At 36.8% G+C, this 26,353-nt stretch overlaps 1 protein-coding gene across 1 annotated transcript in view; it reads left to right on the top strand.

The window, feature by feature from the left end:
* Positions 1-24,110, top strand: part of LOC147005666 (rho GTPase-activating protein 20-like) — a 36,702-nt gene extending 12,592 nt beyond the window's left edge. Inside the window, exons 6-15 of the mRNA XM_085836073.1 lie at positions 3,142-3,205; positions 7,680-7,859; positions 8,764-8,939; positions 9,187-9,348; positions 10,947-11,056; positions 11,449-11,632; positions 13,890-14,142; positions 15,068-15,141; positions 19,007-19,180; positions 24,042-24,110. Coding sequence (XP_085692199.1) covers positions 3,142-3,205; positions 7,680-7,859; positions 8,764-8,939; positions 9,187-9,348; positions 10,947-11,056; positions 11,449-11,632; positions 13,890-14,142; positions 15,068-15,141; positions 19,007-19,180; positions 24,042-24,110 — 1,446 coding nt within the window. The remainder of the gene's footprint in view (positions 1-3,141; positions 3,206-7,679; positions 7,860-8,763; positions 8,940-9,186; positions 9,349-10,946; positions 11,057-11,448; positions 11,633-13,889; positions 14,143-15,067; positions 15,142-19,006; positions 19,181-24,041) is intronic.
* The last annotated feature ends 2,243 nt before the right edge of the window (positions 24,111-26,353 follow it).

The raw sequence follows: 26,353 nt of genomic DNA, 5'->3' as shown, positions 1-26,353 counted from the left end.
GTTTCCTGGGACCATTTGCTTGGAAGTTCTTTTTCCAACCTTTTACTCTGAGATATTCTCTGTCTTTGTCATGGAGGTGTGTTTATTGTATGCAGAAAATGCTGGTACTTTGTTTGCATATTCAGTCTGTTAGCTTATATCTTTTTATAGGTGAGTTGAGCCCATTAATATAGAGAAATATTAAAGAGAGATGACCCTTGGTTCCTGATATCTTTGTTTTTGTAGGAGGCTTTATGTGCTTGTGGCACTCTGCTTTTGACTTTGTTGTGAAATGCTTAATATCTTGTCCTTTCCTTGGTGCAGGTATCTTCCTTGTGTTGGAGTTTTCCTTTCAGGATTCTTTGTAGGGCTGGGTTGGTAGATAGATAATGTATAAATTTGGTTTTGTCCTGGAATTTTTTTGTTTGTCCATCTATGTTAATTGAGTACATATCATGTGAGTTCTTTTGTGATTGGGTTATATCACTCAGGATGAAGCCCTCCAGGTCCATCCATTTGCCTAAGAATTTCATAAATTCATTCTTTTTCATAGCTGAGTGAATAGTACTCCATTGTGTAAATGTAACACATTTTCTGTATCTGTTCCTCTGTTGAGGGGCATCTGGGTTGTTTCCAGTTTCTGGCTATTATAAATAAGACTGCTATTACCATAGTGGAGCATGTGTCCTTCTTACCGGTTGGAACATCTTCTGGATATATGCCCAGAAGAGGTATTGGGGGATCCTCCAGTAGTACTATGTCCAATTTTCTGAGGAACTGCCAGACTAATATCCAGAGTGGTTGTACAAGCTTGCAATCCCACCAACAATGGAGGAGTGTTCCTTTTTCTCCACATCCTTGCCAGCATCTGCTCTCACCTGAATTTTTGATCTTAGCCATTCTGACTGGTGTGAAGTGGAATCTCAGTGTTGTTTTGATTTGTATTTCCCTGATGAATAAGGATGCTGAACATTTTTTTCAGATGCTTCTCAGCCATTTGGTATTCCTTAGGTGAGAATTCTTTATTTAGCTCTGAGCCCCATTTTTAATGGGGATATTTGATTTTCTGGAGTCCACCTTTTTGAGTTCTTTATATATATTGGATATTAGTCCCCTATCTGATTTAGGATAGGTAAAGATCCTTTCCCAATCTGTTAGTGGCCTTTTTATCTTATTGATGGTGTGTTTTGCCTTACAGAAGCTTTGCAATTTTAGGAGGTCCCATTTGTAAATTCTTGATCTTACAGCACAAGCCATTGCTGTTCCATTCAGGAATTTTTCCCCTTTGCCCATATCTTTGAGGCTTTTCATCACTTTCACCTCTACATGTTTCACTGTCTCTGGTTTTATGTGGAGTTCATTGATCTACTTTGATTTGACCTTAGTTCAAGGAGATAGGAATGGATCAATTTGCATTCTTCTACATGTTAACTGCCAGTTGTGCCAGCACCATTTGTTGAAAATGCTGTCTTTTTTCCACTGGATGGTTTTAGTTCCCTTGTCAAAGATCAAGTGACCATAGGTGTATGGGTTCATTTCTGGGTCTTCAATTCTATTCCATTGGTCTATTTGTCTGTCACTATACCAGTACCACGCCGTTTTTATCACAATTGCTCTGTAGTAAAGCTTTAGGTCCGGCATGGTGATTCCACCAGAGGTTCTTTTATCCTTGAGAAGAGTTTTTGCTATCCTAGGTTTTTTGTTATTCCAGATGAATTTGCAGATTGCACTTTCTAATTCGTTGAAGAATTGATTTGGAATTTTGATGGGGATTGCATTGAATCTGTAGATTGCTTTTGGCAAGATAGCCATTTTTACAATGTTGATCCTGCCAATCCATGAGCATGGGAGATCTTTCCATCTTCTGAGATCTTCTATAATTTCTTTCTTCAGAGACTTGAAGTTTTTATTATACAGATCTTTCACTTCCTTAGTTAGAGTCACAAGTGAGATTAATTGCTCCTATGCACACACCTGATTTAAAGTATGCCAATCTTACAGGCAACAAGATCTTCCTTATTTTCTTTCCCTTTCTTCCTTTCTTCCTTCTTTCTTCCTTTCTTCCTTCCTTCCTTCCTTCCTTCCTTCCTTCCTTCCTTCCTTCCTTCCTTCCTATCTATCTATCTATCTATCTATCTATCTATCTATCTATCTATCTATCTATCTATCTATCTATCTGTGTGTGTGTGTGTTCCTCTGTATGTTTGTATGCCCCTCTTCTATCTCTTCCTGTGAGATTTGTGAGTTTGTATAATGAATCTCTGAGTGTCAGTCTGTTTCTCTATCTCTATTACTCTCTCTCTCTGTCTGTCTCACTCTTTTCTCTCCTTGTATGTTTGTGTGGGTAGAGGTTTGAATGTCTGCTTAAATGGATTTTTTTTTGTACCCTAGTGTAATAGTTAAGAAATCTATGTGACAATTCCTTGGTTTCAGTCATGAATCAACAAGAAAGTACAATTAATGGTAACTCCAAATAGAGAATATTATCATTTTAGTAACTCCTGGAGGTTGTTAACTATTTCGACAGAACATTCTATTTATATGATTGTTTCAAATGGATTCATAACTCTGTGTGAAATACTTATGTTGTGGAACTTCTTTCCAATATCTGGCCTATTTTTCAGGTTAGACAATTCTCCACAAACTGGCTATCTCTGAATGAAAGCCAATGGTTTTGTGTACTCCTACGCACCTTCAAAGACTGTTTTTTTGTCTATTTGCTGAAATAACCATATCTTTCGAATCTTCTTTATCTCTTTATCAAGGCATCATAATCACTGAGTATATGACTCGTTGAGTAATATGTTGTGTGCTCAGGTCAAATCAACTTTCAATATTCCACTGACAGACTGGAGAGACCTATGTGAGTCATTTTGTTATAATATTGGTCTTGTTTAGTGTTGATGGCTGAATGAAATTTCTAATTCTACTGTGGATCAATAGACCAAAGTTCCCTCAGAGAGAAAAGGCAAGTACCCAAGGGTTTTCTCCTGAAATCGGTCCTGATGACTCAAACCTATGGTCAGAAGACACGCCATCAATACAGGTCCTAATAATTACCCTTGCTATAGAGCTGGAGATTGTAAGGAAAGAAAATCACGAGATTCTTCAAGACTCTAGTGTCAGATTATTTGTGATGATTGGTTTCTTTTTTGCTCTCAGAAAAGTGAAGATTACCAATTGTGGTTTAGTCCTAGCCATGAGGAAGCTCCAAGAGCACTCCAAGGTGAGTAACAGGGAAATCTATGGAAGGACTAATTGAGTTCTGTGCTAACGGTGCAATTTCCATGTTTTCATCATTTACTCATAAGTATAAGTACAAACCAAACAAAATAACTAAACAGTATTTCATTTATTAAATTCATAAATAATAACTATTATAGCCTTGAGGCACATGATAACATCTCATTATGAAAGAGTCTGTGGTCTGACCAAAAAAAAATAACAGAAAGTTCTGTGTTTTCAACTAGAGAAACATAATTTTCCTAAAAAGAGATACAAAACAAAACTCTGGATATATTGTTTCTGAAGAAAATAACTTGATGAAAAATCATTTGGTAATCATTACAGAAAATCCTACTAGCAAAAGAAACTTTTTATCGATTCACAGCACTCAGGTGATTGATTGCTCATAGGCATCCATCACTCCAGTTTCAGGGGATCAAATTCCCTGGTCTGACCTGCCCAGGTACCAGGCTCAATATGATACAATGATATACATCTGAGCAAAACAGTTACAAAGAAAAACACTTCTGAAACGAAAACACATTCAAAGAACAATTCAGTGTCTTCAAGGAAACTTCACTCACAAGATTTTTTTTCTCTTTTGTGTTTGAAGATTTCTCATAATCAGTAAGACATTCAGTGACTTTAAAAAGTATTCTATTTGTTTTTTGTTGGTGCTTTTGACTCAGGATTAAAAAAAGGAAGGTGAAGGAGACAGCAGTAGGTTGGAGCAAACATCTCCAACTTTCTACAATGTGCCTGAGGACTTGAGTGTGCATTGTTTGTTTTCGTTTTGTTCTTTTTAATAAAAGACTTTCCAAGTATGTATAAAATAGATGGTTACAGGAAGCCCCTTGGCTTCCCCAAAATCACACCCACTCCTAAGAAGAGGATGGCCAAGTCCATGCTCTGGGTCTACATCAAGGAAGGCGACTGCATTGCTTCTGTGTAAATTATGTACTGCAAATTCTTTTTTAAATCTTTAACCTTAATACTTCTTCATTTTTGTTTTTAACCTCTGAATGGTCATCCATTGTGCCCACTTTCCATTTTTTTGTCCCTCAACTTGATGTATGGATGCTTTTGTTTCACTGGGAGTGGGTTGAGTTGTTGAGGCAGCCAGGGCTGACTTGAGACCATTTTAATAAAAGTGCACACCTTACAAACAAACAAGCAAAAATATACTTTTCAATCCAAAGTATGCAGATTCTGTTTTGTAATGAAGCTTGTAAATGTAACCATATTTCTGAGTCGATGTGAAATATGCATGTCACATCTCACTATAACCAGCAATTCTCCAACTGAATGAGAGATCATATTCAGATTATTGGAGACTTTCTGACTGAATCCCCTACTGGTCCTTCTATTGCCTTTTTAAAAAAATATTTCTCACTAACTTAATTATTGCCAAGTAAATAATACTAATGAAATTATCAGAAGCATTTGGATAAGATTTAAAATTATGAGATCATCAAGTGTGTTTGCAAGTGTGATCTTTTAAAAGCTAACAAAAAGGTGAAGTTCTAATGCCTAAAGTGACCTTCAGACAAGTGAGAGTAACAGTGTCTTTTAGAGATCAGAGAACATTGTTAGTCAAATTTTTCTCATTGTATCATGAAAAGAATCAGTGGTGATATTTTGATTATTTGAAGGAGACTAAAACTGGACTACTTTTATTTTTTTTTTTTAATTTTTTTTATTACGTGTTTTCCTCAATTACATTTCCAATGCTATCCCAAAAGTCCCCCATACCCTCCCCCCCACTTCCCTACCCACCCATTCCCACTTTTTGGCCCTGGCGTTCCCCTGTACTGGGGCATATAAAGTTTGCATGTCCAATGGGCCTCTCTTTCCACTGATGGCCGGCTTGGCCATCTTTTGATACATATGCAGCTAGAGTCAAGAGCTCCGTGGTACTGGTTAGTTCATAATGTTGTTGCACCTACAGGGTTGCAGATCTCTATAGCTCCTTGGATACTTTCTCTAGCTCCTCCATTGGGGGCCCTGTGATCCATCCAATAGCTGAGTGTGAGCATCCACTTCTGTGTTTGCTAGGCCCCGGCCTAGTCTCACAAGAGACAGCTATATCAGGGTCCTTTCAGCAAAATCTTGCTAGTGTATGCAATGGTGTCATCGTTTGGAGGCTAATTATGGGATGGATCCCTGGATATGGCAGTCTCTAGATGTTCCATCCTTTTGTCTCAGCTCCAAACTTTGTCTCTGTAACTCCTTCCATGGGTGATTGTTTCCAATTCTAAGAAGGGGCAGTGTCCACACTTTGGTTTTCATTCTTCTTCAGTTTCATGTGTTTTACAAATTGTCTCTTATATCTCAGGTATACTAAGTTTCTGGGCTAATATCCTCAATATTTATTTTCAAGGTTTTAATACACTAGATAATAAGCAGCACAAACTCAAACCACACATTTGACTTCATTTTGCTTTAGGCAACACTATTGCTATTGAGTCCAGGCAGGTAAGGAAGTCTCAGTTTCAATCAAATGAGTGCTAAAAATATAGGCATGTGCCAAAATCATCTGGTCTTTTCACTTTTTATAAGGTGGACATAATAGCAGTACTCTGTCAGTGAAAAGACAAATGTGGAGTGGCACATTCTAAAGTAAAGTTACTGAGTGAAATGCATCACCTTGATAATATTTAATTCTAACATTTCAAAGAGGTTTGTATGTCATTGATGTTTCAGAAATCCTAAGAATTTAAAGCTCTTGTTATTTTATCAGCATCATTTGGAAGGTGTATTTCAGCCAACAGGCCATTCACATGTATCCATCATGTCTAGGTTTTTTTCCATAATGATCCTTTGAAAGGATCTGGAGTCCTTTTATCTCAATGTTGCTGTAAATCTTGCTCTGATTATAGCACTGACATCTATCTGTGTCAGAAACAAAGGCAAATCAAGACTAATCATATTGGTGATTCATCAGAAATGGACAAAGCCAAGGCGTCATACTTCCTAGAAATCCACAACACAGCACATACTCTAAAAAATTCTTCAGAGAAGAAATAACTTAAAACACAGGGGGCAGCACATCAAGCACCTAGATTTAATTCCAATTTTGTATTTGTAGTTCTGCCCTAGAGTCACTGTTAATTGCAACAGTCTAAACATGGTGTTGTGAGAAAGGAGTTATTCTTGCTGCTTGTGAGAAATCTTCACATACACAAACAAGAAAAAAGTCTTGGGAGTGCAGTTTCTTTAAAGACATTGAATTGTTCATTGAATGTGTTTTGGTGCCCTCACTAATTGTAGCAGATAGGAGAGAGTTTACTTTAACTGTTGTTGTTCTTAGACTTCTATGGAGACACATGTTTTATCTCATCCAGCTGTGTGATTGTACCCTTTCCTCTGATGATTCTTCTTAACCCTCAGATTACAAACTATCTGAAGTGCAGAGAAAAGTTATCTATTCCAGAGAACTTCATCCTGCCTCATTAGTAGGCCACATTCTCCCAGATCCTTGTCCCCAACTAGAGTCCTAATACCAGTTGTGTGTCCAGAAGTGCTCATGTGTTTTCTACAGCATACAGCATCAGCCTGACCATTGTTCCAAGAGAACATCAATGGGAAGAAGTAGAGGTCATTCCATTTCACTGATTCCAAGAAACTCTGTGCTTATACTGGGGATGGAATTGGACTCTCTATATATGGCTGTCATCATGAGAAAAAATGACAGAGAAGTGATTGACATGACTAATAGAATTACTTAGAGTGTTAGCCTCCAAACAATATATATATGTGTATATATATATATATATATATATATGCATATATTCAGTGGGGATATAAAAATCTTATTGATATCAAAGACTAAAACAGGCAGATCTTTTTTTTTTCAATTTTATATTAGATATTTTCTTCATTTACATTTCAAATGCTATCCTGAAAGTCCCCCATACACTCCCCCCCACCCTGCTCCCCTACCTACCCACTCCCACTTCTTGGCCCTGGTTTTCTCCTATAATGGGGCATACAAAGTTTGCAAGAACAAGGGGCTTCTCTTCCCAATAATGGCCAACTAGGCCATCTTCTGGTACATATGCAGCTAGAGACACAAGCTCTACTAGTTAGTTCATTTTGTTATTCCACCTATAGGGTTGCAGACCCCTTCAGCTCCTTGGGTACTTTCTCTAGCTCCTCCGCTGGGGGCCCAAAACAAGCCAATCTTAACACTGTCAAAATAGAACACAGCAAAAGTGTGCCTTACAAAGTGTTCTTATGGGTCTAAATAAAGTGACAAATTGAAATTCTTCTCCTTGATTTTAGAGTTCTTACCTTACTCAATTTCCCCCTATCGTAATACCCCGTAAGTCTCCTAATGCTTTAGGGGTACAGTCTACATTGTCCAGAAGAAGAATGAGATATAAAATAGTACAGTGCATGCTAAATTCCATTGGAAGGGTTGCTCAATCTCATCATTATTAGTTTCAATACATGTTCTTATTTTCTTCTTATAGGCTTCGAGTATCCACATATTATTATCATGAGCAACTTTCAAAACACCTGCAATACATCGAACTCAAGAATTTTCACAGGTTTTCCTGCCTTACCTGGGTTGTTTGTTAAAGACTCAAACTCAGATGCTCAGGGCCATTTCATCTTAAAGCCCAGACACCCAGCTCTAAACCAGCAGCAAAGTGAGTCCTCCACCTTCCTTCAAGTACCACCTCAGTTCCCATTTCAATGTGGCTTAAAATATCAATGCATGGTGTCATTTTCTTGATTAGGGGAGGGGCATTGTAGAAAACACACCAAAACAATATGCCCCAGGTCCAGCTTGAGCTCTCTGTATGCTGATATCAAGACTAAGCTTGATGATAGGGAGGGCATTCCATTTGTTCCAGACAAATAGAATGTATACATTCTCATGAAAGAGACATACTGCTGATGAGGGGAATTTAACAATGGTTCTTCTAAAACCTTAACAAGAAAACTAAGAATGTGAAGTGCTTCACTATGACATTTGAAGATAATAGAAAACTGATTGATATGAATAGAAGTGAGGGTGGTGGGGCTGGTGAGATGGCTCAGTGGGTAAGAGCACCTGACTGCTCTTCTGAAGGTCCAGAGTTCAAATCCCAGCAACCACATGGTGGCTCACAACCATCCGTAACAAGATCTGACTCCCTCTTCTGGTGTGTCTGAAGACAGCTACAGTGTACTTACATATAATCAATAAATAAATCTTAAAAAAAAAAGAAGTGAGGGTGGTTATGAAAATTGATATGACTGGTAATGCAATGGCTTGTACATAGATTAGGGAACTTGTTCAATTAAATATCAATTATCTTATGATTCAGTGCAACTTAGATAGCATCATCTTGTGAGAATTCCCACTGGATCATGTCTTAGAGAACATTAGATTGTGTCTGAGAGACATGTCTAAGATTAGTAACAGTGTAAAGTATAGGGAATAAGAATATATATACACTACAGGAAGCCTAACCCATTACAACAAGGATATTATACAATTGAAATTTGGTTTTTTAAAAGAGCCATGTAAATTACACTACTACAGGTAATGATCTCATCTCCTCTTAGGTGCAGAGGAAAGTCATTCTAAAGTACAAAGACCGGTTTGGACATCTTGCTTCCACAGGGGCTCTGTGGCCCACCAAGATCAAGTGTGTACTGTTCCTACAGCTAATAATGGAAAACTCTTCGGGACAGACCTGAGTTGCATTTATCATGAGGGAAAATGGCCCAAAGTCATTGTGGTAGGTCTCACATGGTTCATTTCTGGTTTCCTAAGGAAAGTCTGAGAAAAAAAGCATAAGTGTTGCCTGATCTTCATGGTTAACATTAGAGTGGAATGTGTACATGAAAAGATTGAGGTACAAAACCAGTTCAAGGTCCTCCTTGTCCATGCCAGCCCTTGTCCTGTGCACAAAATGGTCTGGTTCTCATGAGCAAATAGTGCTCTGTGCTGCATGAGTGACAGGTACTTTCCTTTCTTCCTCTCAGGACATTCTGTCTGTCATAAGGAAACACGGCCCTTCAACAGAGGGCATATTTGTGATTGCTCCTGAAGAGACATCATGCAAAGCTCTAAAAGAGAAATTAGAATCAGGGGAAGAATTAGACCTGAACAAACACTCGGTGCACGAAGTTGCTTGGCTACTCAAGGTATGGAAAATCCTTGCATCATTCACTCTCAGGATTTCTCTGAGTTTACATGAGTACTTTCCTTCCTGCATTCCCTTGAGTGAGAGTAGATATGTAGGAGAGAAATCTGGTAATCTCAAAGGTTCTTCTGCTATTCACAACATAATTAATAGGGACTCAAACTATGTTCCAGTCAGAATGAACAGTAATGCACTTAAGTATCTTTTATTTAATTTTTTCATGTGGCCATGTGGAGGGTCACTTCATACATGCATATGAGGGTCACCTGGTATGCATTTGATACCATTGCCCTTCTTTCTCTGCCATGCTATCTTTTCTTCCTAAGGGGCAGATTTCTCTTCCTCAGTATAGAGGATGCGACTCCTTCATGGATCTCTTTGCTACACATCCCTAGTAGGACCTCATGATTTACTTGTCTCTATCTCACAAAATATTGGTACCCAAATGCAGGTCCTCAATGCTGTGAAACAGTTATTCTTCATCACACTGCCATACCTTTAGCACCAAAAATTATAATTTTTATAATCAAAATTTAATTATATCATTTCACCACTTCCTTTCTCTTGCTCTAAGTTTGTTTCCTGTCATTCTCCCACTTCTGCTTAAATACATGCCCCCTTTTCATTTCTGGTTATTATTATATAGATAAATATGAGTCTGAAAATATGTTCAAAAATCCTGAATGGTCCATTATCCTTGGTAGTATATGGACAATTTCTTTGAAGTTTGTCTTCACAAGATTTACTCCCTCCCAGTTAGTGTTAGTAACGTGGCTGACGTTTTATTCAGAAATTGTTTTGACAAGCATATTAAGTTGTTGGACTATCAAAAGGGAAGACTCCCACACATGTCTAGGAGGCCCTGTCTCAAAGCAGATTTCCTGATCCTCTGATGTACAGTCTTTCTAACTCTTCTAACCAATGTGTGGAGCCCAAGTTTCAGAAGTTAATATGGAATATGCACATAGTGGGGCTTGGAGCGTCAGGATGTTTTGTTCTCTGCATTTGAATGGCTGTGGTTTTCTGTAATAGTCTCTATTCATTGCCAGAAGAACTTTCTTTGATGTGTGGGTGAGGGCTACATTATCTATAAATATTAGCTTTAATACTTAGAATAGAGTTGGGAACCATGCTTGATTTATGAAATGATGATAGGACTTTCTCTAAGAGCTATGACCTCATGTGATCCCATGGTTCCAGTAATAGATATGAGGTTCTGCAACTTAGAGATTAGATAATAACTTAATATGGTTGTCTTTATTGTAGTTACCATAACTGTATACATCTGTCATTTAAAAATAGTATTTGATCTGAAGTTTTGATCTCTGAGGTGGGCTAGTTTGCTCAGTTGTGCATTTAGAGGCATGTTGAGCTCTGGAGAGATTTTTCTGCAATTTAAGCACATCTGAAAATTTGCTCTTACTTTTCCAGTATTGATGGACAAAACTTACTGGGCCAACACATCAGTCACACTCTAACTAGAGGAAAGATTGGGAGCTGTGAAGAGAGTTGGAACTAACCTAAATTTTAGAGTTGACTATGTCTTGAGTAATCTCCGTAATTTATTTTTTTCTACAAAATATATTGTCTCTTCATAAGGAATTCCTTGGACACATTAAAGGCTGTGTGCTGACCTCGACATTATATGAACAGTGGCTTGATGTCCCCAACAAGGTCAAGGACAAAGACAAATTAAGAGCTGTAAAGAGGTAATGGCTGCTAAATTGTGTGAAAACATTAACAAAATAGAAGTAATATTTGCTTGCACACATTAGAGGCTATATATATCAGAAATATTCACTAAAAATGCTGACTTATAGCAAAAAGTTCCAATTGTTCACAAACATGGAAGACATTTTCAAACAGAGGGTGACTTGGGGAGTCACTGTGAATCACGCTTATGATTATCAACTTTGTTTTCCAGTTACATTCGTCATTTCCCTGGAAATCTGGGGAAACATTTCAAGCAATATTTCGAGTATACATTCTTACTTCCATTTTATTCATCAAGGTCCACACATAAAATACAACTACTCTGTCCCATGTCTTTGTATTTACAAATTGAGTAATCTGGCTTGAAAATAACTGTCTCTTTGTTCAGTCTTTTAGATAAACTTCCTCTTGCAAATGCTGCTCTGCTGGGAAACCTTTTTAGAATACTCCATACAATTACAAGCAATTCTTCCATTAACAAAATGAAACCTTACATTATATCTACCGGAATAGCATCATCCATCTTATGGCTTCCGAACTACCGCAAGGTGATAAATGATACTGACCAAAAGGTAATTAGACATGAACTTTAAGTCTAGCTTTCACAAGTCTTTACACTGAGACAGGAATATAGGATTATCCTTAGAGCCTGTTGTTTTGTTGGTGGTGCTGCTGGTGGTTTTGGTTTTCTGTTTTTGTAAAAGAAGTACACCTTGAAGTGGTGGTTCTTCTGGAGAGGAAGAATCACTAGTGCACCTTAAGTAAGTAAAATATAAATGAGTATTTCAGCCCAATGACTCAGTCTTTTGTCAGTTGTGATTAGAATATGCTCGACCAATCCACTGAGAAAAAAATGCTGTGAAATGATTAAAAAAAGAAAAAAATCCTGAATACTGGGTTCAACAAGCAAGACTGAATTCTGATGTAATCAGTGTAGAATGTGTGAAATTCTACTTGTTTTCACTGTGGTTTCCTAGGCAAAACAAAGGCAATAAAATTTGGATTATTTTATTATCAGATATTGTTTTTAAATTTTTTATTAGGTATTTTCTTTATATACATTTCAAATGCTATCCCAAAAGGTCCCTATACCTTCACTCTGCCCTGTTCCCCTACCCACCTACTCCTGCTTCTTGGCCCTGGCATTCCCATGTACTGGTGCATATAAAATTTGCAATACCAAGGGGCGCTCTTCCCAGTGATGGACGACTAGGCCATCTTCTACTACATATGCAGCTGGATATAAGAGCTCTGGAGGTACTGGTTAGTTCATATTGTGGTTCCACCTATAGGGCTGCAGACACCTTCAGCTCCTTGGGTTTTTTTCTCTAGCTTCTCCATTGGGGGCCCTGTGTTCCATCTTATAGATGACTGTGAACATCCACTTCTGTATTTGCCAACCACTGGCACAGCCTCATATGAGACAGCTATAACAGGGTCCCTTCAGCAAAATCTTTCTGGCATATGCAATAGCGTCTGTGATTGGTGGCTGATTATGGGATGAAACCCCAGGTGGGGTAGTCTCTGGATAGCCCATTCTTTCTTCTTAGCTCCAAACTTTGTCTCTGTAACTCCTTTCATGGGTATCTAGTTCCCTATTCTAAGGAGGAATGAAGTATCCACCCATTAGTCTTCCCTCTTCTTGAATTTCTTGTGTTTTGGAAATTGTGTCTTGGGTGTTCTATGTTTCTGGGCTAATATCCACTTATCAGTGAGTGTATATCTAATGACTTCTTTTGTGATTGGGTTACCTCACTAAAGATGATATCCTCCAGATACATCCATTTGTCCAAGAATTTCATATAGCCATTGTTTTTAATAGCTGAGTAGTACTCCACTGGGTAAATGTACCACATTTTCTGTATCCATTATTCTGTTGAGGGACATCTGGGTTCTTTCCAACTTCTGGCTTATCAGATATTGTTAATATGACTCCTGATTAGTGAGAATAAATGAAACATTGGCCTCATGATGCTGGTTTTGATTGGTTTAGAGAAATTATAGAGTATACATTTCTATGGGAGCTGCCTTTCAAATAGTATAATTAAATACCAAAACTTCTACAGCATTGGGATCAAATAGTGATATTTGACTCTCAGTATTTGAGTTTCTGATTCATTTTTAATGGATCAACTGCCCTTGGACCTGAAAGGAATATATTGTAGGACAGCATAACTGAGAATCAATATTCTTCAGATTATATAGGACCAAATATCAGACAGAAAAATAATAGGTTTCCAAACAACATGCCATTGGAGTTCCATAAATGTCCAGTTTCCTCCAAATAGGCATTATTTGAAATACCTTCCAACATAAAAAAACCTGAGGCTCAAGCTGTTACCATTGTATCTGCACTGAGTTATCAGAGACATGTGAATGTTACTGCATGGATGGCTTTGCCTGTCTCTTGCTTTGTAGTTAGCTCATGGGAACTTTCAGGATTATGGTGCCCACATTCAGAAGTCATCTTCTCTCCTTAGTTGTGCCTATCTATAAGCATCCGCACAAATATGCACATCCATGAATGTGTCAAAGGCAACCAAAGTTACTGGAAACTGGAAAGTATGTGCCACATACTGGCCATCACAAGGTGAAAACTGGAAACCATCCTCTTCCATAGTATTGCACTGTGATGATCATACTTGTAAATCTGTTCTCACAATCATCTTTTAAACTTTTAACAAAAAGCCCACCACCATATTTTATTACAGATAATGTTTTCTCAGAATTTGAACTACATATGTTTAACCTCCAAGAATCATAAGTCAATGTGATTTGCTACCATGAAAAATGACAGAGACCCTCTGTGTTTGCCCCATTTTGTCACAGATTTCTCTCATAACCTTTATGATTGAGAACTCTCCTAAAATTTTTGGAATTGACATACATTGCGATGGAACCCCACTTCTTTGTGCAGAAGGAGCAAAGGCCTCATGTTCCCAGAATGCTACATCTAACACTGGGAACATAGAGGAAACAGAACCTGAACTCAGCAGCTGTCCCAGTGGGAGGACACACACCCCTGGACATCATGCACGGCAGATAAGTCCAGCTGCTCCTCTTGTCTGTGAGGGTATTATAGGTGTGTAGAAATGTTTACTACCATAACTTAAAAGTTAGAATCATTTAGCACTGTAACTATGAATTATAGCAAATAACAATGAAGAATTTACAAAAATAATTGAAGTGAAACATCACCTGTGTGTTATAGATAATTTCCTATTGTAAGATACTGCTTCCGAATTTTGGTACCTCTTTCCACTGGTCCTGAATTTATGTAAGAGATAAATCCCAGAAATGAGATTAAATAGTTAATTAATGATATGTCATTTACTTTGAGGTATTGAGTATTAATTTAAATATATATAATACATAGAACAGCAGTTCAATACCAAATTGGGTTTCCTCTACAAAAGCTCTGGTTTTCCTTAAACTTCCTTTGTAGGCCAGGCTGACCTCAAGCTCACAGAGATCCTCTTGGCTCAGCTTCTCAGATCTGGGTAAAAAGGAGTGAGCCACCATGATTTTCTCTTACACAATCCTTAAAATATAGCATAATATACCCATATGGGACACATAGAGACTATGATCTCAGATTTGATCTCCTGGTTCAAGGGTTGCAGGAAGCCAGATACTGTAATAGAAGTGCAATCAGGCAAGTTGTGTTATGAAGTGCAGATACTGCTGTTAATTTAGAGTTGCTCTTGGCTCTTCAATCAGAAATTCACACTAAAAGATTGGTACTATATTACTGCTTGATTCTAGTACCTAGCTACCAAAGCAAACACAATGTTGATCTTGTGTACCAGATGTATCGGCCATATACAGCTATCTAGCTATCCAGTGCCTTATGAAGTAATGACATCATTATAAATGTTATAATACGGATTAGTTATTTTCTGTGTATTTTTGGTGATGCAGAAGGTATGCAGGCTCTAAAATGGGAAGAACGTGCAAGGGCTAAGTGAGTTGAATTACAAAAAATAATGATTTCTCCTCTTTATTAGATCCACAGAAAGATGAAGGCAATGCCTATATAACCCAACATGAAACGTCTCCTCCAACAGTAACGCAAAATCAAGTATGTATATTTCCACCCATTGATTGCGTTGACAGTTTGCTGACTTCTCCTATATATTTGAGTTTTATTTTGGGTTTCTAGAGCTATCCTATTTCCCATAATTTCTGGGACCCATTGTTGTAAGCAAATTATCTCATTAAACTGATGAATGTATAGATAACCTATTCATGAGAATAAGACCCTTTAAAAATGGGGAAAAAATCCCACTGAAGTTAGAGTCTTCAAATTAAAAAAATAATAATAATGAAAAAAAGAGGAGAGAGAGAGAGAGAGAGAGAGAGAGAGAGAGAGAGAGAGAGAGAGAGAGAGAGAGAAGAAATAGTATTCCTATGTTTTTCACTGATTTCAGCAAAGACCCAAATTCACCAGCTTGTTGGATGAAATGAATCTTTGGAAGTGCCCTGCTGGGATTCTCCATCTATAAGTTCTTTCAGCTGTGTTACGACCTCATATTACTCTATAGTCTATCTTAACATCATTGCCTGTGAGATTACTCAGTCTTATAATTAAAAATATCTATAGACCTTTATTTGATATTATCAAAGAATTAGATAGGCACACTGTTCATTGCTGTATATTGATCTTTTTATACTATTGCATTATATAAAATGACCACCTGATATGGCTTAGTCTATTTCCCATATGCTATGAGATTTCCATTGGAAATATCCATTTACTGTTCAGGATCTATTTTAGCACTATGCCTGTGCCTGGTGCTACATGTGTTGCATGTGAACATGTTTATCATGTTAGATACATGAGAATTACTGCCCATTCTTCATGTATTTTACAGCAGAATTTTGTCATCAATGACTATAATCATGTAATTCATTGAAAAGAGAGAAAATATGGAGTAAATCAGGGTATGGTCATCATTTCTACAAAGTAAAACACAGAAGAATGATTGAAATTTGCATGGATTCTTACATGTGACAGCATTTTAGATATAGATAGTGGAAAATAAGTTACAGATGAAGGAAATGAAAGTCTCAGGAGTATAGTGAAAAAGAAAAGCTTCCATAAAAACACAAATGTCAGTATTCACAGTAGAGGCCAGGACAGACAGGAACTAAAATAGCATACACACACACACGTATATGTATATGTGTATGTGTATGTGTATGTATATATATATACATATATATATATATATATACTCACACACACACACACATATATATATGCACATATATATATATATGAGATATAAGGAATAATGATAAAAATATATGCTATGCAATATACTTTCTGTCATTTTATCTAATCCTACTTATATAAGCACTAATCCTATTTATATAAGAAAGTAATATATGTTTGCTTTATTTCAGGTACAGTCTTATGTACCTCAGTCTTTTGTTTTCTGTAGCTCTTAAATTTACTATAAAGGCATATGAATTAATATTTTCATTACTTTATTTACTTTATATCCTGATTGCAGGTCTCTCCTCTAAGTTCCATCCTCACAACCCCTCCTCCATCAATTTAGTTCAAATTTAAAAATTTACTTATTCTTTAATTTTTTAAAATTTTAAATGGAAGTTACTAGGGCTGAAGATAGATATGAAATGACTGGAAAATGAGAATTACTGGGTGGCATGATTAGAAAATCAATGAATCAACAAAGAACATACATTTTTTGGGGAAAAAAAGACAACAGAAAAAGACAACAACAACAAAAAAAAGAAAGCAAGGGTATATTTTAACTGCTAGTTTCCAGAAATAAGGTCCATAGGAAAGAAATCACAGTCGTGTTACCTACAATGGAGTAGGATAGCCTGTGGAATAGTTTGTTCAATGTCAAAAGTGTCTTAATTTGATACAGTTGCTATGATAATTTAATTTGATACAGTTGCTATGATAAAACACTGAGAAAAAGCAACTTATGGAGGACAGGTTAGACTTCAGGATATACTTCAAGTTACCAACTGACTACTGAGAAATGTCAGGGCCCAAACGGAAGCAGGGCAGGAACCTGGACGAAAAAACTGAAGCAGAAGCTGAATCTGTACCTCACATAGTTCCTGACTAAAGCTCAAGGGTGGCCCCATCCTAGAGATCTGGGCCCTACAAATTCCATTGTCAATCAAGACAATATTCCATAGACTTCCCTACACAATAGGTCAATGTAGTGGAGGCGTTTTCTCAACTGTGGTCCCCCTCTCACCAACTTCTTTTCTTAGTCATTTTTCTATTCCTGTAATAAAACACCAGGACTAAGGTACTTCATAGAAGTAAATGTTTATTTGAGAATTAGAGATGTAGAGAGATTAAAGTCCTTCAAAGTCCTGACAGAGGAGCACGGCTGCAGGAAGGAAGGACAACCAAACAGGAAGCAGAGACCTATGGCTTTCGTCTTAGGCAGGAAACATGAAGCACAGAGAGTATACTACAAATGGCTCCTGAATTCTGTAAACTTAAGTTCTAATCAATGACATACTTCTTCCAGGAAAGCCAAGTCACTTACCCCACCAAAAATATGTCACAAAGATAGTATCATATACTGTGAAGCCTGGAATTAGACAGGCACCCCATTCAAACCATCATCATGAAACTCCACCTCCTCTTCACAGCCCTGCAAAAAGTCACCAATTCAAGAAAACTTTGAAGCCATTAATTTGATTCACTCACAGTTATTCTGGCAGTATGTCAGTTCTGAAATGTTACTTTGCTCCAGTAGTTCTTCCATTCTTTGCAATATGTATGAAACTTTACCTAGGTTCAGCAAGTTGCAAAAGACTTAGTGTCTCCATTTCAGACAGAGATTTCATTCCACAGGTTTATATCTGTTCATAGTAACTGCTATCTTCCTCCATCATTTTGGATTTCAATTTTTTAATGACTTCAATTTTGTACACTCTGTGAAATGACAGAGGATCTTGTTTTTACATTGTGCTGTTACAGATGTCTATTATACAAATTATGGTTGACAACTGGAGAGGATGACCATATAATTTGTAACAATAATCAAAAGAGGTCAGATGACATAAAACCTTAGAGAATAATGCTGGTAAATCACCTGTTATGAACAAAGCCATAGATGACCAGAGTGAGGAAACCTCAAATGCTAATATTGAAGAATTAAATTTCAATTCAGATTTTATCTGCTCCTCCTAATGAAGAAGGTCCTACAGGTTAAGAGAAGTTTTAATTAGTCATTAAATGGATGGAAGGATGATATTGTTCCCTCATTTCATAAATTTTTATATATCAGAGCAGCATTGGGACATATGATAGTAGAGTATGAGAAATGTTTTAAGCAATACTTTAATTAAATAATATATGAATATATGTACATATATATAGATATACTTACTGACACACTATTATACATACTTACATACATGTATGTATGACAGAAGGACTCCTTATTTACCCCCCTGCATGAATTCTAGAATATTAACTGCCATATTTTGCACCTTTTTTCCTATGGTCCATAAGTCATGAAGGATAGCTTAGATATGAAAATATTTTTTTTAAGTATCACTTAGAAACAATGATTTGATTTAAAAATTCGTTTAGCATACTCAAAGGTTAAACCATGTATCAACAAGCTTTGCTATCCTTGTACAAAAACACTGATGTTTGTTTAATTTCATTTGAGAGATAATCTTGCCAAACGCTTAGCATTTTGTAGAAATATTAAGTTGCATGGGATCCACTACACCACATATGTGAAGAGTCATAAAGAGGTTAAAACATACCTGATTTAACAAGTAACACCATACAAAATCAGATTAATTGTTAACTCAAGTAATTTTTTATGTAGAGTTGAGAAAATGTACTAAAAACTAGTTTTTTCTGCAGTGGAGTAAATCTATCATTTGAGAATGATTGTCTAACAATGACATTTTTACGTTTCACTTAGCAGGAGTCAATGAATCAAGATCAACCCACAACTTTCTACAACAGAAACTTGGTTATGCCTACAGAAAGTGTCGGCCCTTGTATTTCAATGTCCCCTTCTACCTCCCACCCAAAGAAGGCAGCAGAAGTTATTAGAAGAAACAACTTCGGGTTTCTATTTAACCATATGTATTTGGTACAAGTAGTTTCATTCTCTATATTTATTTTATATTGTATAATCCATTTTATAATTAATTATAATAAATGATATTAAATTATGTTATATTGCTTTTACTCCAATGTGCCTGATTCATGATTCTCCACAGCCTTTGAAAAATGGTATTTTCAGTATTCTCCTCAACTGCTGTTACTCGGGGACCTGTATTCATGAGACAGATCCACTAGAATCAATTGATTAATTTTTTCTTCCAAACTACAATCAAAATGGCAGTCTAAGTGCTGCTCAATAAATGAAAGTCAGGGATTTAATCTGACCAAATTCTTCTAGATTCTCACCATAAAGCAGTCCCCATGTCTAAGAATCGACTATTTAGTAGTGCAATAAAATCAGACTCACTCCTGTGCATTGTAGCAATACTTTTTTAATAAGAAATTTAAAATCTTATTTCTGTGAAAAGGTACTCGAGAAAATTATATACATTCTGAAAAAAAAAACAGCTCATTATTTGAGGACTCAAGATATCATCATGTAGCAATTCTGATGTCAGGAGGTTGTAGTTAGTGATGTTATTCTTCTAGTTGAGAAGCAGAGAATGACAAATGTTAATATTCAGTGAGCTGCTTCTTTTTATACATTCAAGGAACCATGAAAGGAATAGGACAGCCCAGTTATACTGTTAGTTTGCTCACATCAGCTACTTAAGCATAGATAGAAAGTTAATGACATTAAATATACCCCCAGAGTCATGCGTAGAATATATTGTCAGAGATAGTTCTAAATAAAAGTCCATTCACAACCAACATTAATCATCAAACATGAAAAAATTAAAGTTGAATCATATTTTTAAGAATATATGAATGTTCAAAGACCTCAATGACCAGAGAATCCACTGATCTCTTCATTGTGTCTAGTTTTGGTTTTCTATGATGGTCTCCATTTAATGTACAGAGGCTGCTTTGATGAGGATTGATGGCTTCACTTATTTGTGATTATCAGAATAATATTTAGAATGCTTCTGTAAGAAATTGAGCCGATCTAGCAAATTAGTGTGATAAACTTTCATGTCTCTGACCTTATCTCCATAAATCTGACTAGATTTCTAGTACCAGCCATGATTTCAATCCTGTTCAGAGCAATATTTCCTATTGTTAAAAGTATTTCAAATACCTTTCCCCACCTACCAAAGTTTAAGGTAGCACTTGACTTTTTCTCAGGGTTGAGGCTTTGAGTGCCTGTTGTCAAAAAAATCTTAGAGGGATGACTCTGAATTCAACTGATTCTAGTGGTATATGACTTAAAAACCTCTAACATGAAGTTTAGTTTCTCTGGCACATAAAACAGTAGGCAAGTTGACATGCTACGGAAGCAATTGATAGTTGTACCAACCTGCAACACCTATGAAGGATGACAGTAACCTTTACATCAAGATATCATAATAGGTGCAATAAGTGAAAATTGCATGTGGGTAGTATCCAAGAGGTCTTTGATTAAACTTGTTTATTTTCTTTACTTCACAACTGAACACAGATCTTGGTCTTTCATCTAGTTTCTTAGAAAAAAATGTAATTCTGAAGAGCCTTCTAAAGTTCAACAATTTATGCCTTGATTTTTGTCTATAGGATTTTCCCATGCAGGTCCCGTGACTTGACCAAGTCACACATTTTCACTCCTCTCTGACAAATTCATTTTCCTAATATAATGTAAAACAAATGAAATAATTAAAATATAAAAGTCCTTCCGTTTGTCTACTTTCACTTTCTACTTTCCATGTCTTCAGTTAGCCTTAATCAACTATAGTCTGGAATTGTGAAGAGTTGAAATTTCCACTAATAAAAACCTGAATACCTATTAAATAGCTTACCATACTGAATTAAGTAAATAGTTGGGGTTTTTCCAGTTATTGCCTGTTTCTACAAGGATGATTATCATTGCATCACCTGGCATTTTCTTACAATATATGCAGCCCATTATTTAGTTTCCTGTGAACTGTTAAGAATGGCTGAATGTGCTCATCTTTGATAAAACTCAAGGAACTCTTCTTTGATATACAGGACTTGCAAACTACCAGGCATACTATTACAACTAAAGGAGACCAAGGTGATACAAATTGGAAATGAATAAGTCAAAGTATCTTTTATTGAAGACCAGTAAACCTAAGTGAGCCTAAAAATGACACAAGAAAACTCATATAGCTTGTAAACTCAACAAGTAGCAGCATATACAATTAACAAACAAAATTAATATTCCTTCAGTGTAAAGATTACAAATGTACTGAGAAGTAAACCAGGGAAATACCACTATTCACAGTAACATTAAAAATTATAAAATATCTTTGCATTAATGCTAACCAAGAAGCGAAAGACTTGTATGATTCAAAAAAGATCTTAAAGAAATTGATGAAGATATTAGATAATAAAAAGATTCTCACGTGCCCATTAATCAGTAAGGTTAATATAGTAAAAAAGTAAAAATGACTGTCCTAAAATACTCTCTTGATTCTATCCTTTTTCAATGTGATAAAATTTATACTTTTCATGTTTCTAGGAGACACAATATTACAGAAATGACTTTTTAAACTTTCATTCCTCCCAGTCATCTGCCATGTTCCCTTAGCCTCACCCATGAAGCCTCACCAATATCGCTGCCAAAGCATTAGGTGAATAAGACAACACCAATGAACATGAAAAACCAAATGGTACATAGAATCTACACAAAGAAATATAGGCAACTACATCCTGAGCATTTGTATGCAAGTGTATCTAAAACAAGTGTGTTTCTTGGATACAGGTGAATAATGGAATCCGTTTTCTTATCCAATCTTGTAGTCTGTGTATTTTTATTTGTGTGAGACAGTTATTGTTTAGCATTGCAAAGAGCAGTATGTATGGATCTCTGTCATTCAGTTGTTGTCATATACTACTCCCCCCATGATGAATGAGTAAAGGGTTTTTTATCATATCTATCCTAGAGTATATACCTTATCTTCAGACTAGTGTTTTGATTTATAGACCTAGATTGCTAAAGAGAAATAGCTTAATGTTGATTATATGTGTAATGTTTCTCCTCTTTTGTTGATATGAATGTTACTTTTGCTTGGTATTATAGTCTACTCTGGTATCTGTGTTCTTTGACAACATAGACTACATAGGCCCAAGTTGGGATACAGCCCAAGAAGAGGCTGCAAGGCCTGACACTATTTCTCATGCTATGTTGTGCTCACCTAAGGGGCCTATCATGACTGCCCTTTAAAAGACCCAACAAGCAGCTCGAAGAGTCAGATGCAAATATTTATTTCCAAACAGTGGAAAGAAGCTGGTGACCCTGGTGATTGAACTAGGGAAAAGTTGGAAGAAACTGAGTTAGGAGGGCTATCCAATAGGAAGACCAGCAGTCTCAACTAACCTGAACCCCGGAGATCTCGCAGACACTGAGCCCCCACCAAGGCAGCATACACCAGCTGATATGAGGAGCTGAACACATATACAGCAGAAGACTCCAGAGCCTGGATCAGTCATAGAAGTTGCTCCTAACCCTCAAGAGACTTGAGGATTTAAGGAGTAGAGAGTTCTGTTGTGGTGTGGGTGGTGTCATCTCCCTCTTGGAGATAGGGGGCAAGGAGGAGGTATGAGATGTGGAAAATTCAGAGGGTGGGCTGGGAGGGAGACAAATTCTGGAGTATAAAAAAAGATAAAATAATAATAATAATAATAATAATAATAATAATATAAATAATGATATAAAAAACAACTAAGAGTAAGACACTAGAAGAAAGAGTCAAGACACAACCACTCATTAAATTCACCAGTATGCCCCAAATTAATAGATGGTAACAAATAGCTTCATGCAGCTTGCTGTTCTCAAACAGAATATCTTCTTTGTTTCCTTTGGGTACCTCCAATTAATAATTTTTTGTCTCATTATTTTAAATTTCTGGGATTACACATAGGTATATGGCAACTCTAGATGATCACAAAACAAATAAAAAGAAGCAAACAAAAATGAAAATTATGTGTATATTGTTAGTCATCATTAAGCAATTAAAATGATATATGTGAAATATGATGTAAATTGTTAAGCTCTGTGTGTGTCCGTCTTCATGTATTTATGCACGTGCTTCTACTTGATAGGGTTTGTCCTCTCCTTCCTAGTACAAGGACTCAGTAGATCATATTTACTAGGAGCATCACATTTGCCAGCAAATGCTGTTATCTTCTAAGCCACCATCCTAGGTCAAGGCTTAGAGGTTTAAAACCCTGTCTGAGGTTCACAAAAGGAGCCAGGTCTTAGTTCAGGACATTGGTGCAAACCTATAATAATCCCACCACTTTGGATTTGGAGGCAGGAGGAACTATAGTTTCATGACAGCTTTGTCTACATAGCAAGATTCTATCTCAAAACATGACAAGACAAATCATAAAAGCCCATCACGGTGGATCACATCAGTGATGTCATTACTTAATAAGCTGGGACAGGAGGAACACCTGAGATATTCTATTACTGTATGTCATGATGGTTCCCTTCTCAAAAAGGAGCCAGACCAGGCCATTTTTTTTACTACTTCAGAAACTTCAACTTAATCAATGTCCATCCACTTGATTGACTCTATATCTTACTATAGATGTTTACTTGTATTTGTCAATTCTGTTCTATTTATAATAGCTAGAAATTGAAAACAGCCTAAATGTATATCACCTGATGAACAGGGAGTGACACCATGTCACATTTACACAATCAAACAGTATTCATCCATGACGGAAAAAAAAAATGAAATGATGATATTTGCAGGTAAGTGGGCAGAACTAGGAATAGCCTGAGAAGGGTTGCTGTGATGTTGGCATAAAAATTGCTCAAGGTTTCTTATGTGCTTGTGTTTTAGACAAGATGGATACAGCTTAATTTTCACTTACTCAATGTGGACATAGAGAAGAAGTCCATGCTCTTTTGAGGTTTTGAGAAAACCTTCCTCCTATACAATCACATAGTACAATGTCACTCACTCGTTATTGTGGTTGGTTCAAACCAAGGGTAAAACCAATATACTAAATTGAAGGAGATACAAATTTTGAATGTGAATTTAACTTATTTTTTCTCTCTTTTTGAATTATCTTTAATTTTGTTTTATGGTCCGGTTGCTATCCTCCACCCGCTCTAACCTCCTATAGTTTTTCCCATGCGTTTTTCCCCTACCCCAGTCTCCAGGAGGATATCCCCACCCTCCTCATCCCACCCAACCATGCCTTCCCACTCTCACGGGACTCATGTCTCTCAACAGTTAGGTGCATTTTCTTTCACTTATGCCAGCCCGGGCATTCCTCTGCTGTTTATGTGTCTTGTGTCTTCATATCAGCTAATATATGTTACCTGTTTGGTGGCTCAGTGTCTGAGTGATCTCAGGTTTCTAGGTCAGTTGAAACTCTTGGTTTTCCTAGAGGGTGACCCCCCTCCTTAGCTTCTTCCAGTCTTTTCCTAATTCAAACACAGGAATCCCCAGCTTCTGTACATTGTTTGGGTGTAAGGATCAGCATCTGACACTTTAAGCTGCTTGTTGGTCCTCTTGGAATCCAGACAAAGCTCCTGTCTGTAAGCACACAATGGCATCAGTAATAGTGTCAGGCATTTGAGCTTGTCCTTGTAGTGTATCCCAATTTGGGCCAGTCCCTCAACTTTGTTTCCCTCATATGTCTCTCCATTATAAATCAAATTGACCTAGCAGGCATCAATACAATAAAACTCAAAAGAATATACATTCTTCTCACCCAACTCTTGGGTCTTTCTCCAAAACTGACCATATAGTTGCTAATATCAATTCTCCTCCAACTATTCCACAAAATAGAAACAGAAAGAATACTGTGAACCTCATTGTATGAGACCACAGCCATCTTGATACCTAAACCATACAAAAACTCTACAAAGAGGACTCCAGACTGATTTCTGATATGCACATTGATGCAAAATATACTCAATAAAATACTCAAAGACCAGGAAAATATCAAAAACATCAAAACAACATACTGATTAATGCAGTCAGTGTCTCAGTGTGTCAGTGTGTCTGGAGTTTCTTAGCCCACCTGATGCGTTTTAGGAAATGAATGAATTTTCCATCATGCAAATCCTGTCTGTCTCATGCAAGAAGCGATGTCTGGATTCATACATGGGGACCATACAAATGTATAAACCAAGTGTATATCTGATGCTGTATGTTTTAGTTTTGTTTGTAGAAGAAAAATATGTAGATATCTTCTGCTATCTTTATTTATCTCAGTGTCATTATGGATATTTTTCCACTCTGGTGCTTGGCTCTTTAAACTGTTTTGGACTTGCTGTCAATAGAACTTAGGCTTACATCCAGCCCTATACAAGATAGAACTTAGATATGTCTCTTAAACTCCTTGGTTTAGTGATTCCTCATTTGTCTAAGGGAGATAGATAATCTTCAGTGTCCAAGGGAGGAGACATATGAATCTCCAGAAAACCTGGTTATTTTAATGTTTAAAATCTACAGAGAGGGAAAGCCTTAATTTTCTCCAGACAAAACAGGGTTCCTCCTAAAAAAGGTTTCAAGGAGGAACCATGCCACACAATTATTAAGTATACTATGTGTCTTCAGTCAGGTTGCTTCTGTTCCCAGGGCTACAAGGTTAGAAGGAAAGACCTCAGATGACAGCAGATGCAAGGGGTGGGGGTTGAAGAGAATGTGGCTTGACCTGTGAGATGGTGGCACCTAATCTAACATTATCAATAACTGTACCTTCACTTCATATTTACTATAGTGATAAATCTATGTGTTCCATATGTATTTGCATCTTTGTATTTCTGACACTAGAGAAAAGCCAGCAACAAAGGCTAAATATTCTATGCATAATTTACATCCTCCCTTCCAACCCTCCTAAAAGAAATCTCCCAAAAGAAATCTCCCACTCAATTTTTTGAATTTCAATCTTCCTTTTCTGTTATCTTTATTAAGATTGGCTTTTTCCTACAATGAATGCCATGGAGACCCAACTCACATAAAGCAATGGAAAAGATAAGTTTAGGGATGCTTTGAGCCATAAACACATTTTGCCTACAGTTCTCCCTTCATCCCAGGGAGGTTCTGAGTGACTGAGGCTCCATGGAGTCACTGGGAGTTTTGGAAGAATTATTAATTCTGAAGGAAGTTTCAGGTTGGGGGTCAGTATTGCTTAATTG

The sequence above is a fragment of the Mus caroli genome, unplaced genomic scaffold (assembly GCF_978045245.1).
Source record: "Mus caroli unplaced genomic scaffold, Mus_caroli_1 scaffold_3, whole genome shotgun sequence".
NCBI lineage: Eukaryota > Metazoa > Chordata > Mammalia > Rodentia > Muridae > Mus > Mus caroli.
This window is presented reverse-complemented; position numbering and strand designations above follow the sequence as displayed.